The sequence below is a fragment of the Brassica rapa genome, chromosome A06 (assembly GCF_000309985.2).
Source record: "Brassica rapa cultivar Chiifu-401-42 chromosome A06, CAAS_Brap_v3.01, whole genome shotgun sequence".
In the NCBI taxonomy this organism is placed as follows: Eukaryota; Viridiplantae; Streptophyta; class Magnoliopsida; order Brassicales; family Brassicaceae; genus Brassica; species Brassica rapa.
In genome coordinates, this window is record NC_024800.2 from 19,349,070 (window position 1) to 19,366,833 (window position 17,764).

Genomic DNA, 17,764 nt, shown 5'->3' on the forward strand with positions numbered 1-17,764 from the left:
GTTGTCTCTTACGAGTACCTAAAACTCTAGGCAGTGATATGAGGTGTGAACATGATTCAAAACACGTAAACTGTTATTGTGTTATTTATTATGAATTTGTGATATTTATCATATCTTGTGGTTCGTACATCATAAATCATAACCCTAAACAATATTATTCGGAACCCAAACCCTAAATAACTAAACCCTATACCCTAAACGGCAAACAACAAATCAGCCGTCAAGGTTTTAATAACTCAGCCTGTTAGTGTAAGTTAATATTTACATATGGCGCGAAAATTTTAGATATTTTATCTCGCGACCTTTGATGTTCTATACTTTCCCTATATATAGCCCCCTTCTCTTGCACCTTCTCGCCTTATATCACTAGAAAACCTAAACAATATCTTTATATCGCTTTACAAAGTTATGATTGTTCCTGGTTATTCAGAAAGGTTAGAGAACAGAGTCAATGAGATACTAAACTCTGAAAATCGTGAAAACCTTCCCGTTCTATACCCTGGCCCGGGTGTCTTGCTTGACCAAACCAGCGTAATCTGGTTTAAATTTCTAAGCGATCTCTCCCTGGCCATCCCGTCGATTTTAGCAGAAGGATGGGTTCATGATTGGCCGACATGGCGCGCCATTCCCGATCATTTTAAGGAACGCTGGTTTCTTCAACCCAGCCGTAATACGAATTAAGATAAAAGACATGGTAGTAAATTGTAATAATAACTCAGTCTTTATTGTAAAAATACACGGCCATAGTTAAAAAAAATATTATAGTACTGTATTATTATGGCCGTCATTACATTATCGAGACTACTATTATTAGAGACCTTTATTCTCTTATTATTATGTGCATAAGAAATTTCGTTTGCATTGAGAAATATCGAGACTCATTATTATACGGCTGGCACGCATGTATCGGATTATTTACATAATCGAGGTATTGTTATTTTTAATGTAACTCAGTCAATACGTCTACGTTAACTCAGCCAAAATATAGACGCTAACACAGCCGTAATACGAATTCAACTTAAGTGTTTGATAAAATAATAATGAACCTTTCGTATTTCTTGATTTGATTGAGTTCTGTAATAATTAAAGTGCATCAAGTGTGTGGAAAAATACGGCTCAAACCTAATATCGAGGTATTTAATAGTTTATTAATTTAAATTATTCTTCTTTATTTGAATTTTAAAAAAATAATAATTTTATATTACTACCACTATTGTTTTAACTTTGTCTTTCACACCAATTTCTCTTTCATTCAAAGAAAATGTCTTCTTCATCATCTGTGTCTGGTAACACTTACTTTCACCGCCGGCATGTAGAAAGAGGAACGCCGAAACAGTGTTGGTGTGGTGAACCCGCTGAATTATGTACATCTGCATCACGGGCTAATCCAGGAAGACTGTACTATTGCTGTCGCAAAGGATATATTAAGGTTTGATTTTTAATTTTATTCATTATACTGTCAATGTGATACTAAGAGCTGGGCATGTTGGTGAAATCAGAGACATTTATTCAAATGGGCGGACGAGTGCTTGGTGGAAGAGGTAGAAGATATGAAATCGGTGATGAGTGACATGACCAAAGGCATATCAGATCTGAGAGTAGACGTTGGTCGGTTGGAGAAAGAACTCGGTAAAGCAGAAAAGATGAAGTGTTTGATGTTTCCAGTGGTGGTTTGTGGGTTTGGTATGGCCATATTTTGGCACTATTTCTTTGCGTAGTCATGTGTTGTAATCATAATTTAGACGCAATGCTTTTAGTAACTCAGCTATTACGTTCAATGCAACTCAGCCAGTACGTTAATTAATTCATAATCAAACAATAACCCAGCCATAATACGAGTATTCGTCAGTCATAACGTTTTAAAAACTCAGTTATAACGTTCACTGCAATTCAGCCGTTACGTTAATTAAGTCACTATCAAACAATAACCCAGCCGTGGAGATCAGGATTAAGTGCTTCAATCTCCTCGAAAATCATATCAAAGTCAGACATTCTAAAACATCTCGCCGCTTTCTTCACCAGCCGAAATACATCTTTTCCTTTGTACCGTCCCAATATGTTTTTATACAAATGATAGGTGCATATTCCACGAGCAGCTAACGGATACACATTTGTAATTGCTTTCCCTATCGAGTTATGCCTATCTGATATTATCGCAAGACCCTCCTGGTCAGGAATCAACACTTTTAGTTGCGTAAAAAACCAATTCCACGAATCATCATTTTCAGTGTCAACCACTGCGAAGGCTATTGGAAAACTCTGAAAGTTACCATCATGAGGTAGTGCTGTGAGTAGCGTCCCTTTATATTTACCATTAAGAAACGTACCGTCGACGACAACAACTTTGCGCATGAAAGGAAACCCATTAACGCTCGCACCAAACGCAAGAAACACATACATGAATCTTCCAAGCTCATCGATTTGAAGACGCGTAACTGTATTCGGATTTGCCCTTCTTATCATGTATAAGTAAGAAGGCAAGAGTTCAAAACCACACTCAGGTGTGCCCTCATCGATTTCCCTTGCACATATAAGCGTCCGGTGTGATTTCCAATAATCCATCTGCTCACATGAAAAAACAATTTACATAACTCAGCCACATCATATCATTAAGACGGTCACAACGTAAACATAACTCAACCATAGTTTTGTAACTCAGCCATTTCTAACATAAAATAACCCAGCCTATACTCTACCATAACTCAGCCACATCATATCAAATAATCCTGCTCTTATGAAAAAACAATTTACATAACTCAGCCACATCATATCATTAAGACGGTCACAACGTAAACATAACTCAACCATAGTTTTGTAACTCAGCCATTTCTAACATAAAATAACCCAGCCTATACTCTACCATAACTCAGCCGTTGTAACATAATTACCTTTACACCAAACTGCTTAGTGATAGCTATTCCGACACTCTCAGGGCGAACGGCCGGACCAACGTCACCGAGAAAGTTCTTGTACAACTCTCCTAAAATATCCGGTGTTGCATTTCGAGATCGATTAGAACGCTCAGTTACAGAACATGCATGATCCGAGTCGTAAATACGAATATAAAACTGCGGAGACAATCCTTCGGTAGATGCACGAACTCTCCATGTACATCCATCAACCTAACACTTAACAACGTATGTTGTCAGGTTTGATATTTCTACATCAAAATCAAATTGATGCCTCACTGTAAAAAGTTTCAGTCGTCTCTTCAAATGCTTTTTAGTCAAGTATCGTTGTCCTACCGCAAGGTCTAACGACGACATCTCCAACTTCAAAACCTCCAGATTCCCTTTAGATTCGCTCATCAAGAAGTTATGATATCTCTTCTTGGAAGGTAGCGTTGGTGAATCTTCGTCTTCTTCGATAGGAGACTCACCGTATGTGCTGAAGTTATCATCTTCAGATGACGCACCGTCCGAGTCATCGAACATATCAAATCGACTTTCAAATTCATCATCTTCTTCGTTTTCTTTGCCTATTTCATCTTCTCCGGCTACGTCGTGTATTTCAACGTTACTAAAGCAGTCATTCTCAATTTCATCTTGTTCATCCTCCAAACTGCAACCATCGTAACTCCCATTCTCTATAGACTCAACTTCTAAAGGTTCTTCTTCTAAAGCTTCTTCTTCTGAAGCGTCTTCTTCTGAAGCTTCTTCTTCTGAAGCTTCTTCTTCTGAAGCTTCTACGTCTGAGCTGTCATCCTTTTTCTCTGTAATCTCCACACAGAGACGTAGTTGTTCGCTTTTCTTTAAGCTTAGAAAACATTGCAATTGTCGAGTGTTGGACACGTAAACTGGTGGAGTGTTGTGCGCCATTGTTTTCAATGTTTTATTCGAAAACATGTAGCTAAGCAGAATATGAACCTTCAAATCATTCAAACCGTAATCGTCGATGACAGATTTTGTGAAATCTTCAAGTTTAGTTTTCTCATCTAAATGAAGAACTCTACACCCTCTACTGTCGACGTTGAATACATATCGTTTTTTCATAATCCATTTACCGGAAACAATAATAACGGGATCCATTACCATATGAGAAAGATGAAGAGGATAGATAACTGAGATGATGAAGAAGAAAAGAAAGGCTGTGTAATCATTCAAAAATAAGATGAAGAAGACAACTGAAAGGTCTCGTAACTCAGTTGTAAATTGGGCGACCGTTAGTGATGACATGTCAAATCCGAGTTGATGACATGGCAGATGACATGGAACATCGGTTAATCAGCCGACAAACAAATCAGTAACTCAGCCAAAATAAGTCAGCCATCATGTTTACACTTTGTCAGCCGATACATGGAAACATTCTAGTAATTAATCTTTTGACAGTAAGTCAGCCGCAATAAGGATGAACAACCATATGTCAGCCGTATCGTTACGTAAATCAGCCATCAAACGAGAACATTCTAGTAATTAATCTTTCGCTCATATGTCAGCCGCAAAGCAGCTGAGTTTACTGTTTATCCATGCTTTAACGGCTGACTAATACAAACCCAGTCGTAACAGCATCCCATAACTCAGCCGTGGCTTCAATAACCCAGCCCATCCATGTTCCTTTACTCAGCTGAAAAAAAGTTTCTCAGCCGTTTCTTAACCACGACTCAGCCAAATTTTCCAGAAATCAAACCGCCGATGTATAAGTCAGCCGTCATTTGTATCATTAAGTCAGCCGTGGTCACATAACTCAGCCGGATTTCTGTAAATCAGTTGTATCGGCAAGCTGACTTATAGTTTTAAGTCAGCCACTTTCTCTTAAGTCAGTCGTATGTATTAAGTCAGCCGTAACGTAAAGATAAATCGGTCGTAACTACGTATCTATCGCTTAACAGCTGACTTAATGAAAATACGGACGCGAATTCCTCCGTGGCGCCGGTTTTTTTGCCTACGTGGCAGCGAAAAGTAATGGCATTCTCGTAAATACGTTTTTTCTCATAACGTAAAAAAAAGGTACGCTTGGTATCAAAAATATTCTAGTAATAAAAAAAAGATCTGTATCATTCTAGTCAATACACCTAAAATATGTAACATTCTAGTAAACTTTCCATAAAACTATTACATAGTTATATTTTTCGTAGATTCTGAATAAACGATAAATCAGTTTGAAATCAAGTAAACTCCATAAGCTAGATTATAAGTCATTTTAATTAATACTGCGAGTGTTTCAAATCAGTAATATATACATATTTCTGGTAGAATTTATAATTCAACAGTTTTCAATTTTGCTGCGTAAAACAATGGGTCTATCTATTTATAAATATATATTTATTAGCTAATTGTTTTTGTTTTGACGTATAATTTGGATCCTAACTAAAAAAGAGTTAAATGTCTAATCCTGTAAAAACATTACTTAAACGAGGCAAATCGAGTAGAAAAGGGCGACCAGAAATTTCTTGTGATTGCAACAAACAGAGAAGAAAAACAGAAAAAGAAAAGTCTATAAAAGAAGGCGTTGAGAAGACAAAAGAGAGGCAAGCAAAGCAAGTGTGGTCTGGTCTTATCTATCTCACCGAATCATATCATCGCACGCACACACCCAAAGAGAAAGAGATCGGATCCATAATTGTCTTCCACTTCCCAAATTGGGCCGCCACTAGAATAAGCTTCGCTCATCGCTATCGTCATCATCCCGCAACTAACCCCTCTTTTCTCCGCATCTTCTTCTTCTTCATAAAGCCTCGTGATTTTTTTCGAAGATCGTGACTAAAAATCTACACAAAGTCTAGATTTTGCGATAAGGGTTATCTTCAGAGAGACATGTCTTCTTCCATCAATCTATCGTCTTCGTCTCCTTCCACCATCTCTCTTTCCCGCTCCAGGTGCGTTTTTTCTCCTCAATCTAGCTCTGTTTCTTCGTTCTGTTTCGGATCAGCCAATGAATCTAGGAGTCAATCAGCTAATGAAAGAACAATTTGTGATCATTAGACTTGGATCAATGATTTGATGTTTCTTTGCAGATTGAGCCAAAGTTCTAGTACACCGATCCACCGTGTTACTTTGCCATCTAACCATCAACCTTCGTTCTCAATTAAAACCACTGGAAAAGTCAAAGCTTCAGTGATCTCCAGAGAAGACGATCTCCTCTCTTACACCAATGGAAACGCTCCCATCGAAGATCCCTTACAGGCAGATTCAGTTTCCCTCGGAACACTTGCTCCTTCAGATTCAGCTGACGCACCACCCAATGGCTTCGTCGCTGAAGATGACGACTACGAGCTGGATTTGCCTACGCCTGGCTTCTCTTCCATCCCTGAGGCCATTCAAGACATTCGCCAAGGAAAGGTTTGTTTCTTCTTGTGCTTAGTTAAAATAAAGTTTCAACCTTTTTTTTGTTTCCTTGATTTGATTTGGCGGTTATGTTGTGTTAGCTTGTGGTGGTTGTGGATGATGAAGATAGAGAAAACGAAGGAGACTTGGTAATGGCTGCTCAGTTAGCTACACCTGAAGCTATGGCTTTTATTGTCAAACATGGAACTGGGATAGTCTGTGTGAGTATGAAGGAAGATGATCTCGAGAGGTTGAACCTTCCTCTTATGGTAAATCAGAAGGAGAATGAAGAGAAGCTCTGCACTGCATTCACAGTCACTGTCGTATGTCTCTTTCTTCTCTCTCTCTCTCTTTGATCTTGGTGCTTTGATTTTGAAAGCAGTTTTTTTGCTTTTTATTTGTAGGATGCAAAACATGGTACAACGACAGGAGTATCAGCACGTGACAGGGCGACAACGATACTCTCCCTTGCTTCAAGAGACTCAAAGCCCGAAGATTTCAACCGCCCAGGGCATATCTTCCCGCTCAAGTACCGAGAAGGAGGAGTTTTGAAAAGAGCTGGACACACTGAAGCATCTGTTGATCTCACTGTTTTAGCTGGACTAGATCCTGTTGGAGTACTTTGTGAGATCGTTGATGATGATGGCTCCATGGCTAGATTACCAAAGCTCCGTCAGTTTGCAGCTGAGAATAGCCTGAAGATTGTCTCCATTGCTGATTTGATCAGGTTAGGCCCTCTCTCTTCATGTTATTTACTAAGCCTGGGTATTTTGCGTATTGGATCCGGTTCGGATATTTTTAATTCGAATTTGATATCTTGGGTCGGGTTTGGATATTTAAATTTTGAAAAAAAGTCAAATTCTTCATTGCTTAAGTTTTTTGTACGAAATTTTTTACCATTAACGTAGCTGATTTTCTAATTTTTAATAAATGGGACGATTAATAGATTTGAAGATAAAATTTTGAAAATAGAAAGAAACTAATTTGGTTGTTGTTTTGAGATTTTGAATGCAACTTGTGTTAATGCATGAAACAAAAAACTAGACAAACATTTTAAGTGAGTAGTAAATCATTTTATTCGCATATATTATGGGTTTGAACCATTACAGGCGGATTCAGTTTCCCTCGGAACACTTGTATATTATGGGTTTGAACCATGTACAACATGAAAATAAGTAATTTGAATAAAGTGAGAGAAATAAACTAGGAATATAGGGTTAATTATACATATATTCATTTATCTTTAGATATCCATTTGGGTTAAATATCCAATATTTCCTAACTCAATATCCATTCGATTATTTTGCCATTACGGTTCGGATTTTGGTTCAGGTTTTTCGGGTAGGGGTTCGGGTGTTCGGTAAAATGCTCAGGCCTATTATTTACTCTCTTGAAACTAAAAAAGCTAAATTTTCGTTCTGGTGAGATAGATATCGAAGGAAGAGAGATAAGTTAGTGGAACGTTCCTCTGCAGCTCGGATCCCAACAATGTGGGGACCTTTCACAGCTTATTGCTACAAATCTATATTAGACGGCATAGAGCACATTGCAATGGTTAAGGTTAGAGTTTATCTTTGAGTTTTCACTTCAGAACATTCGAGGATTTTAGCTGAAATAGATTTGTCTGAAACTTTGGACAGGGAGAGATAGGTGACGGTCAAGACATTCTAGTGAGGGTTCATTCAGAATGTCTCACGGGAGACATATTTGGATCAGCGAGGTGTGATTGCGGGAACCAGCTATCTCTTTCGATGCAGCAGATCGAGTCTGCTGGTCGTGGTGTGTTGGTTTACCTGCGTGGACATGAAGGAAGAGGGATTGGTTTAGGACATAAGCTCCGAGCTTACAATCTGCAAGATGCTGGTCGTGACACGGTTGAAGCTAATGAGGAGTTAGGACTTTCTGTTGATTCTAGAGAGTATGGAATTGGTGCACAGGTATATCAAATAAGATCTCATCATCAACATTTTTTCCTCGGTTTATTACTAATCCGTCTTTAATGTGTAGATACTAAGGGACTTGGGAGTGAGGACGATGAAGCTGATGACAAATAATCCGGCTAAGTATGTTGGTCTGAAGGGATATGGATTAGCCATTGTGGGAAGAGTCCCTCTCTTGAGTCTTATCACAAAGGAAAATAAGAGATATTTGGAGACAAAGAGGACTAAGATGGGTCACATGTATGGCTTGAAGTTCAATGGTGATGTTGTGGAGAAGACTGATGATGCTGAAACCACCTGAATCTTGAGTCCAAAAGCTCGTGAACCAGTTTGAAGCGAATCAAACCAAACCGTGAAGACATATGAATGATACTTCAGAAAGAAAAAAACAGGAAAAAAATTTGACACAAAAAACCAAGGCAAGAAAATACTTTTGATATATACCTGAGGAAGTTGATTGGATTGGTTTTATATTCTTCTAGTATGATCTTTATTTGATTATTTACATTTCTTCTGTTACGAATTTGTCAACATTGTTACTTTTTGAGTAGTTGAATTTGATTTGTGAAACTGTGAAATGAGGAAGCTTTGTAGTGTACAATTTATTCCTAATAAAATCATGAGTCTCTTAAATGTTTTTGAATTTTCTTTTACATTAAAATTCTTTAGTTATCCATTTCAAAAATATGTATGTTGTATACGTTGTATTTCTATTGGTGTATTTCTTTTATAATCTTGTTTTTCTAGTTCTCATCATTTATACATTGACAAAAAAAAACTAAAACTGTTAAACATAATTAAAGATAAAAGAGTTATATTTTTTGTACAAAGAAGACAAATTGAACATCTAATTGTCACACTGAATCAGTTTTGTGACATTTGTTAAAATCTAGCTCGGTTACACTTGTGTGCAAAAGAGTTACATTCAAATTCGGAGAACTTGTAGATCTTTACTATTTCATTGGGTTCCTTCATTAGATATTTTTCGCTGGGCTTATATTACTGGGTTTGCAGTTAAATGAATGTTTGTCTAACAAAGGTTAGTTCTTGCAAAATTTAATTTAATAATGCAACAAATGTCAATCCCCAAGAAAATTCAAAAGAAATATTGTACTCTTATTCAATAGATACAAAATTTATTGTAAATCTTACACATATCAAATTATGACATTAAGATATTTAAGAAGGACCAGAAGAAAAGGGAAAGAAACAGAGTGTCATAGACGTTTTAATTATGGAAGAAAATTATAACAACGGTCATGTTTTCCTTTTCCATCACGCGTTAATAAAACCAACACATGTACGCTCGTGATTCAATAATCACATCTGTCAATGTCATAGAGCCGTTAGCGCGCGCCGTAGTCGAGGGGGATGAAGCCATACGCGTTTTCTTTTTTTTTTACTTTCCCATTAGGCTTGTCCCCACCTGTTTAACTTTTATGCTGTTGAATGAAATCTAAGCCGTTGGATTAAAGTCGGTCTTCAATGTTACATATCAACGGTGCAGATTCACCATACAACTCAAAACAGTGGACCCAACTTCGTCTCTATATAATGACTCTTTTCCTAGCTTCGTAAACATCAAAAGCAATTAAGCAAACACTCGTAAAAAAAAAAAAAGCATACGAAAACAGCAAAGTTCGAATCTCTCTCCCTCTCTATCTCTTATAATGGCTCTCTCAAAATTTCTAGGGTTCATTCTCCTCGCCGCTTTTTTCGTTTCGTTCACGGTTGCTCAATCTCCTGCACCAGCTCCATCTAGCGGAGGAAGGCGGATCTCTCCGGCGCACTCACCTAAGAAGGCGATGTCTCCTGCACCAGCTGTTTCTCCTACTCCTCAAACCGCATTGACTCCAGAATCTTCCTCCTCTCCTCCATCGCCACCCTCCGCAGATTCTCCTTCAGATTTGCCGGCTTTTTCTCCCTCTTCCATCTCCAACTCGCCTGCTCAAGCTCCCGCTCCCGTAAGCGGCACCGTTTCTAACAGCTACGCGGTCTTTGGATCCGTCGCTTTTATGTTAACCGCTGCCGTTTTGGCTATGTAGGTTCTTTGCATGAATTTTTAGAATAACTAGGTATTTATTTATTTAAAATATTTGCAGAGAGTGGCGATTATTTATTTTTCCTTTTTATTATTTCGGATTACTATTTGTTTCTCATTTTTGTTGATCTCACATGAGTCCACACATATTAATATATGAGTTTACCAGATATTATTATTGCCATATTTATTTACAGTTTTGGTTTAATAATTTTGTAAAATGTTTAACTACAATATAATGCAAAAAAGATACAAAATCATGAGCTGCAAAACGACAATACAAAAGTTGTATCCATACAATCAAAATGTTAAGTGAAATTCAAGATTAATATGGGAACATGCTTTAATTGATTGTCAAAATGATTTTGCGTATATTTACATTCCCTTTTTATAATTTAACTACTGCTTAGCATATTAGCCCAATGAAAAAATATAGATATCCCTACTGGTAAGCAAATAAGCCCAAAAGAAGATTGAGACTAGAGAGAGTAACAACAATGTGATTGCAATATATCCATCGTAACATGAGCCTTAAGGCCTAATAGTAGCACAGTGGATGTTATAATTGTAATGAATGAACCTCAGGGCCTTAATAGTAGCCCAATATAACCTTCTGAATCACTAAGAAGTTTAGAGCATACATCTTTCCTCTGCTTTAGACCTCTTGTTGGGGCATGTCAAATTGAGAAAGTACTTACTGACTTTCTGAGCCCAAACAAAACTGAAAGGGAAGTGACTTGAGGTGGATCCTGACCGTTAGATACTGTCTTCCCTTTTGCAAAAAGAGAGCCGTCAGATGAGTAGATCCGGTCCCGACAATTTTACACGAGGCTTTTAACATATGAAGGCGATGTGGCACCTATCACCACCACCACCATCTTCAATAATGCGATTTTTTATATGTAAGCCAATATTATGTGTATGTGGTTGATAATGATATATTGATTTGTGCCTAATAAGATCAAATTATTACGGTTGTGTATATAAGATATTAGTCATAGAAAAAAAACATATTGACCCATATGTTACAAACCCTCGTTACAATCCAATCAAATATGTGGCTATTATATATTTATGGCCACTCCATACGTGGAGGTAAGAGTTAAAAGATTGGTTCTTGAAAACGACCTGTTTCTTTAGTACTACAATGTGATTGATACACTTTAAAACCAAAATATAATTAACGAAATTAGTTGTATAACAAACGAGTTTTAATCAATCTAATCTATAAGTATTAAAAACATATAGTCTCGAGCCTTCGACCAAAACAATTTGATTGAAACTCATCGATATATGTATATTAAGTGAAGATTGGAACTGATCAATAACCACCAGTGTGTATGAATGTTGACATATATAATATTCTTCTGGACCATTTCTTCTTTCTCTATCTCCATTTATGTAAGAATGAACAACCTTTGTTTTTAATGCTTCCAACTTTTTCGTCCATTTTATTTTTCATTAACCAACTACCACTTCAATAATATACAAAGTAGCAAGCTCTCAAGGAGTTGCAGCGGCAAATATTTTTATTTTTAACAAACTTTATATGTCTAAATCCGGATTCAGTCTTTATGTAACACAAATTTCATTTGTATGTAACAATATATCCTTTATATATTAACTGAAAAAAACATTACAACATTGTTTTGTAGCCACGTGTCACCATGATAAAAAATTCAGAATTCTCAGAGAAATAGGTTGGTCCATCTTAACTTATACTATATTTTTTATTAAACTAACTATTAAGTTGATAAATCGTGTACAAAAGAATATTCTTGCAGTTTCTTTAAATAAAAGCTACTAAATTGTCTAATATGATTAACGTACATATGATAATCAATGATTATGAATAATAAATATTTGATAATAATTTTTGTATCTTAGCTCTTTTTTGTTTAACTTTATATTATTAAAAGATATTAAACAACCACATTAATCATATAATAAAAATTAAATTTTTTCTTATATGTTATATTTTAAATTTTTAAAACGACTATAAATTATTAAAAACGTTAAATGTCTCATATTAATATTTTGTGATCAGTGGTTTAATTTTTTTGGTAATAAAAAGATACAAATGATCATAAATTATATGAATATGAAGTCTCATTTACTAGACACTCATATTATATATTGATATAGTTTAAAATTAAACTATATAACATAGAAAAATACTTAAATATGATAATTTATAAATTTATATTGAAAAAATATTGAAACCTTAATATTTTAATTTTAAAATTTGCATTCAAAAAATCACACATTAGTTTTTGTGTGTTTATCATATGAGTATGAATTCTCAATAATAAATATTTATATTAAAATATACTATATATCTATGTCCATGTCATTGAAATTTAGTTATATACCATATAAAATAAATAAAATGATTGTTTTGATTTATTTACCAAAATAATATCGTAAATAAACAAGATGTATTGTTTTGATTTATGTTTTTACTCTAATTTAATTATATACATAATAAGTAAATGAATACAAATAAATAATAATAGATAAAAATTAGTTTTATAAATAACATTCATTCCGCGCAATTGCGCGGGTCTTAAGCTAGTTTACATATGGATTCAGCAACAATGATACAACACTTTCTCTAACTGGTAGAACTTATCACTTTCAAACTATAAATTCAAAGTATTGAATGAAGGAGGAATAATTTGAAGGAAAGTAAGAGGAGATATATGCAGAAATTGAGAAGAAAACGTTAGGGAAATGCATGGACTTGTATGAAAACTCCAAATAAGAAAAATGAGCAAAGAAACAAATAAAAAGTTAAAATGCCATTGTAGATAGAGATGATTCAACAACATCAAAAACAGGTAGGCAAAGAAGAAGGAACTAGGCTTTGTCATATCAATAGTTTAATGACACTCACTCTCCAACTTGTCCCTATATTTATAGTTTAAAAAAAAAACTGAATCATATAGTTTGTTTTCACCTCTGATCTCTTCACTGAAAATCATGTAACATCTGTCAGTAACTCAATTATTCTTTGTAAAATCTAAAACAGACATATACACTCTAGTTTTATAAGATAAGAGTGGGCAGAGTGTTGATTATATATGATAATTGAGAAGCAAAGTGCTACAAGCCCATTACTTCACAGCCTGTAGATACAAATATCAGAGACTTAGTTTTAAATTCTCTCTGAGAAAATAGACAATTCAGAGAAAGCTCCAAATCTTATAGCAATCCCATGTGGGGATAAGCTCTTCTTTCTCTTTCATCTTTATAATCAAAAACTAATCAGTCTCTCCTTTCTTGGAACTGTTTATTTCACACTCTTTCCACTTCCAATCTTCTCCTCTCTCTCTCTCTCTAGTATCTTCTCTTGCTTCCATCACAAAGAGTTTGTGAAAGATGTGGGAATCTGAGAGTGACTCCGGGGTTGTAGGAGGAGGAGGAAGAGAGTATGGTAATGGAGTTTTGAGTTCTAACAAACATGCCGGCGTCAAGACTGATGGGTTTGAGCTTAGAGGCCAATCTTGGTAATGTCCTCAAAACTTCAAAACAACTTAACAACATCTTTCCTTGTTAAGGAAGTTATAAAACCTTTATTTTGATTAGGTTTGTTGCTACGGACATCCCCAGTGATCTTCTGGTTAAAATAGGCGACATGAACTTTCACTTACACAAGGTAAAAAAAAAACTCCCGAGTCAATATCATTAACGCTGGAGTTTCAGAAGCTTCATGTTTTTTTTTTTTTTAGCTTTATGGTTTTAATATGTATCTGTTTCTTTGCTTTAGTATCCGTTGCTGTCACGCAGCGGGAAGATGAACAGGTTGATCTACGAGTCACGAGACCCTGACCCGACCATACTTCTTCTTGATGATCTACCTGGAGGACCAGAAGCGTTTGAGCTCGCATCCAAGTTCTGCTACGGAGTTCCCGTGGATCTCACGGCAACTAACATATCAGGTCTGCGTTGCGCAGCCGAGTATCTCGAGATGACAGAGGATCTTGAGGAAGGGAACCTAATCTTCAAGACAGAAGCCTTTCTCAGCTACGTGGTTCTGTCTTCGTGGAGAGACTCGATCTTGGTGCTAAAGAGCTGTGAGAAGCTCTCACCGTGGGCTGAGAATCTTCAGATTGTGAGGAGATGTAGTGAATCTATTGCTTGGAAGGCTTGTAGTAATCCAAAAGGGATTAAATGGGCTTACACAGGGAAGTCACCATCTCCATCAACTGCTAATAACTTCGCGAGTTCTAGTCCTAAATGGAAAGACCCAAAGGACTCAGGTTTCTATTCTAGCCCGAGTAGGAACAATAATAACAACAACCAGCCTGTTCCTCCAGATTGGTGGTTCGAAGATGTATCCATCTTGAGAATCGATCACTTCGTTCGTGTCATCACTGCGATCAAGGTACATAGTATACTTCTCTTTCAAGCATTTTCACAAACATCCTAATCATAAAGTAGTGCTGGCCATTCGAGTTTTCGGTCGGTTCGGGTTATTCGGTTTTTGAATTATTCGGGTTGGGGTGCCCAAAACCTGTTTACGAATATGACATTTTCGCATCGGAGTTTAGGGAAATGTTGGGTTGGGTTTCTGTTTTTTATAAAACCCAAAGTAAAACTATTTGGTTTCGATTTAAAAACCTTAAAAACATAATTTTTTTTTAAAAACCCGAACTAAACCCAAAAATACCGAAAAATATTTGGATAACTCAGATAGTTTTATCTAGCTTAGATGGGTATACGACCAAAAAAAACTCAGTTCCAGGAATTTTTAGATACTTTTTAATTTATAAATTATATTTTTATATACATTAAATTAAAAATAATTAATATTTTATTATATTTAGAATATTTGGATATCTGTTCAATTTTTGGATTTTGAAAAATAGGAACAGTTTGGGATTTTGTAATTTTTGGACCGGTTTTAATTTCGGTTTTTTTTGGGTTCGTTTTCGAGTTTTGGATAATATGGGCAGAACTAATCATAACACTTGAAACAGGTGAAAGGTATGAGATTCGAACTTCTCGGAGCATCAATAACGCATTACGCAGGAAAATGGCTACCTGGTCTGATCAAAGAAGGAACTCCAGACGAAATGAGTGTGAGCCACGGAAGCAACAGCAGCGGAGGAAGCTCCGGCCCCGACTGGAGAGGCGGTCTCCACATGGTCCTCTCCGGAAAACCAAACGGACAACATCAACAAGACTCAGCCCCTTACCTCGCCGGACACGGAATCAGCCCCAAAGACCAACGCATGATCGTCGAGTCCCTAATCAGCATCATCCCTCCACAGAAAGACTCCGTCACCTGCACCTTCCTCCTCCGCCTCCTCAGAGCAGCCAACATGCTCAAAGTAGCCCCCGCGCTGATCACTGAGCTGGAGAAACGCGTCGGGATGCAGTTCGAGCAGGCGACTCTTCAGGATCTTCTGATTCCGAGTTACAGCAACAAGGGAGAGACGGTGTACGACGTTGATCTTGTTCAGAGGCTGTTGGAGCATTTTCTCGTTCAGGAGCAGACGGAAGGGTCGAGCCCGAGTAGAATGTCGCCGTACGCCGACGCCGGAATCCCGAGAGCGAATAGCATTAGTGGTGGTGGTGGTAACGGTGGCAGTAATCAGAACGCGAAGATGAGAGTGGCGAGGCTTGTGGATAGTTATCTTACTGAAGTTGCTAGAGACAGGAACTTGCCGTTGACCAAGTTTCAGGTTTTGGCTGAGGCTTTGCCTGAATCTGCAAGGAGTTGTGATGATGGACTATACCGAGCAATTGATTCATATCTCAAGGTAACGGTCCTTATTAGGCCTGAGATTTTTTGTCCGAACCGGCCGAACCGAACCAAAACGAAACGTTTGGTTCAACATTTTAACAAAATTAAACCAAAATCTAAATGAAAGCAAAAAATAAATTGGTAGGAATTTCAAAAATTAAACTAACCAAATAGCAAACCGAACCTAACTTTATTTCGAGTTGATTCGGCAAGATTTATGTCAAATTTGAACTAACCAAAAACCAAACTATCTGAACCGAATAACCTGAATAAAACTTGTTTTTTCTTTAACGCTGATTTATTATGATTTTACAATTATAATATGAGAAAGATTACATAGACGATTCGACAACCGACAATACTACCTGTCTTATGAAGACCTACGCCTAACTGCATCAACTGAGCCGTCCTATGAAGATCCACGCCTGATCAGATTTACTTGCACCATGTTAAAGATTCCTTTCAAGCATTTCCTCTGTAGTCTGCATAATTGTTTAATAAACCGCTCTCTCCGGGACTTGAAACTTGGATTTCCTGTAATCTGCAATAAATTGCATAATCTAGGATTCGAACCCCAGACCTGGGTGTAGAAACCTTTAAAGCTTAACCAATAAGCTACAGTGCTTGTTTTTATTTATTTATTTTTTTTTTGCTAAAATGCTTGTTTTTATTACATTGGTCATTAATAGTTTGTCGTGTTTGGTCCCAACGACAGGCTCATCCGACGTTGTCGGAACACGAGAGGAAGCGGCTATGCAGAGTGATGGACTGTCAAAAGCTATCAATGGACGCATGCATGCACGCGGCTCAGAACGAGAGGTTACCATTACGAGTGGTGGTTCAAGTCCTCTTCTCGGAGCAAGTGAAGATCAGTAACGCCTTAGCCAACACATCACTCAAGGAGTCAACAACGTTAGGAGAAGCCATGGGTACTACTTATCAACCAATGATCCCAAACCGTAAGACATTAATCGAAGCTACACCACAATCTTTCCAGGCAAGTAAGAGAAAGACTCACTGAAGTTTATACACAAACTATTTGGTTATGAAAGTTTTGTCATTTTGAAAAATAAACAGGAAGGGTGGGCTGCGGCTAAGAAGGATATTAATACGTTGAAATTCGAGTTAGAGACGGTGAAGACAAAGTATGTTGAGCTTCAGAATGAGATGGAAGTGATGCAAAGACAGTTTGAGAAAACAGGGAAAGTCAAGAACACTTCGTCTTCTGCTTGGACCAGTGGTTGGAAGAAGCTAAGTAAGTTGACTAAGATGAGTGGACATGAGACTCAAGATATGGTCGGAGGTGAACAAGTTGGTGTTGATCATCAACCCACGAGGAAACCGAGACGATGGAGGAACTCAATTTCTTGAGAAAGTTTTTAAACATAAGTGAGCAACTTTGTGTGTTCTTGATTTGATTCTTTGATCTTAGTTTGTAATGCTATCGATTTTGGGATTTTCTAATATGGAATAAGTGACATGAAGATTTGATGTTTATGTCTAGGCATGCGGATTCGGTTAGTTTGGGTTATTCGGTTCGGGTAATTCGTTTTTGGTTAGGTCGATTCAACATAAATCTTACCGAATTAACTTTCAGTTTGGTTTGGTTCAATATTAAGTTAGTTTGGTTTTTGAAAATACTATCGAAGTTTTTAATTTCGCTTAGTTTTATGTTTAATTTTGTTAAAAATTTCATATAAATGTTAATTCATTTTAGTTTGAAATTTGGTTAGTTTAAATAGTTTGGTTCAAGTTGTTTATATGATTT

At 36.7% G+C, this 17,764-nt stretch overlaps 4 protein-coding genes across 5 annotated transcripts; 3 read left to right on the forward strand and 1 right to left on the reverse strand.

Moving 5' to 3' along the window:
• Positions 1 to 1,917: 1,917 nt before the first annotated feature.
• On the reverse strand, positions 1,918 to 3,434 carry LOC117126127. Its single transcript, XM_033273536.1, has 3 exons — positions 3,246 to 3,434; positions 2,889 to 3,122; positions 1,918 to 2,562 (listed from the first exon to the last, which is right to left on the reverse strand). Exons 1-3 carry the CDS (start codon positions 3,432 to 3,434, stop codon positions 1,918 to 1,920), a joined length of 1,068 nt encoding a protein of 355 aa, XP_033129427.1.
• A 2,054-nt stretch (positions 3,435 to 5,488) lies between these two features.
• LOC103873853 (bifunctional riboflavin biosynthesis protein RIBA 1, chloroplastic) lies at positions 5,489 to 8,840 on the forward strand. Its single transcript, XM_009152258.2, has 7 exons — positions 5,489 to 5,815; positions 5,954 to 6,278; positions 6,365 to 6,586; positions 6,668 to 6,990; positions 7,694 to 7,823; positions 7,904 to 8,200; positions 8,271 to 8,840. The coding sequence occupies exons 1-7, from the start codon at positions 5,754 to 5,756 to the stop codon at positions 8,502 to 8,504; spliced, it is 1,593 nt and encodes a 530-aa protein (XP_009150506.1). The 5' UTR covers positions 5,489 to 5,753; the 3' UTR covers positions 8,505 to 8,840.
• A 930-nt stretch (positions 8,841 to 9,770) lies between these two features.
• Positions 9,771 to 10,419, forward strand: LOC103873854 (classical arabinogalactan protein 1). The gene has a single exon (XM_009152259.3). It carries the CDS (start codon positions 9,874 to 9,876, stop codon positions 10,246 to 10,248), a length of 375 nt encoding a protein of 124 aa, XP_009150507.1. The 5' UTR covers positions 9,771 to 9,873; the 3' UTR covers positions 10,249 to 10,419.
• Positions 10,420 to 12,592: 2,173 nt separating this feature from the next.
• On the forward strand, positions 12,593 to 17,499 carry LOC103873855 (root phototropism protein 3). Of its 2 annotated transcripts, none has more exons than XM_009152261.3 (6): positions 12,593 to 13,753; positions 13,833 to 13,902; positions 14,014 to 14,631; positions 15,227 to 16,012; positions 16,712 to 16,997; positions 17,074 to 17,339. In XM_009152261.3, exons 1-6 carry the CDS (start codon positions 13,626 to 13,628, stop codon positions 17,091 to 17,093), a joined length of 1,908 nt encoding a protein of 635 aa, XP_009150509.1. In that variant the 5' UTR covers positions 12,593 to 13,625; the 3' UTR covers positions 17,094 to 17,339. The 2 variants fall into 2 exon arrangements, with proteins under 2 accessions (XP_009150509.1, XP_009150508.1); XM_009152260.3 differs by having other exon boundaries at positions 13,331 to 13,753; positions 16,712 to 16,993; positions 17,074 to 17,499.
• The last annotated feature ends 265 nt before the right edge of the window (positions 17,500 to 17,764 follow it).

Coding starts and splice junctions, on each gene's coding strand:
- LOC117126127 (XM_033273536.1), bottom strand. CDS start 3,434: ATGTTCGATGACTCGGACGGTGCGTCATCTGAAGATGATAACTTCAGC. Junction 3,123..3,245: donor TGTCGTCGTTAGACCTTGCG/GTAGGACAACGA, acceptor GTTAAGTGTTAG/GTTGATGGATGTACATGGAG. Junction 2,563..2,888: donor CTAAGCAGTTTGGTGTAAAG/GTAATTATGTTA, acceptor TCATGTGAGCAG/ATGGATTATTGGAAATCACA.
- LOC103873853 (XM_009152258.2), top strand. CDS start 5,754: ATGTCTTCTTCCATCAATCTATCGTCTTCGTCTCCTTCCACCATCTCT. Junction 5,816..5,953: donor ATCTCTCTTTCCCGCTCCAG/GTGCGTTTTTTC, acceptor GTTTCTTTGCAG/ATTGAGCCAAAGTTCTAGTA. Junction 6,279..6,364: donor AAGACATTCGCCAAGGAAAG/GTTTGTTTCTTC, acceptor ATGTTGTGTTAG/CTTGTGGTGGTTGTGGATGA.
- LOC103873854 (XM_009152259.3), top strand. CDS start 9,874: ATGGCTCTCTCAAAATTTCTAGGGTTCATTCTCCTCGCCGCTTTTTTC.
- LOC103873855 (XM_009152260.3), top strand. CDS start 13,626: ATGTGGGAATCTGAGAGTGACTCCGGGGTTGTAGGAGGAGGAGGAAGA. Junction 14,632..15,226: donor GTGTCATCACTGCGATCAAG/GTACATAGTATA, acceptor CACTTGAAACAG/GTGAAAGGTATGAGATTCGA. Junction 16,013..16,711: donor CAATTGATTCATATCTCAAG/GTAACGGTCCTT, acceptor TCCCAACGACAG/GCTCATCCGACGTTGTCGGA.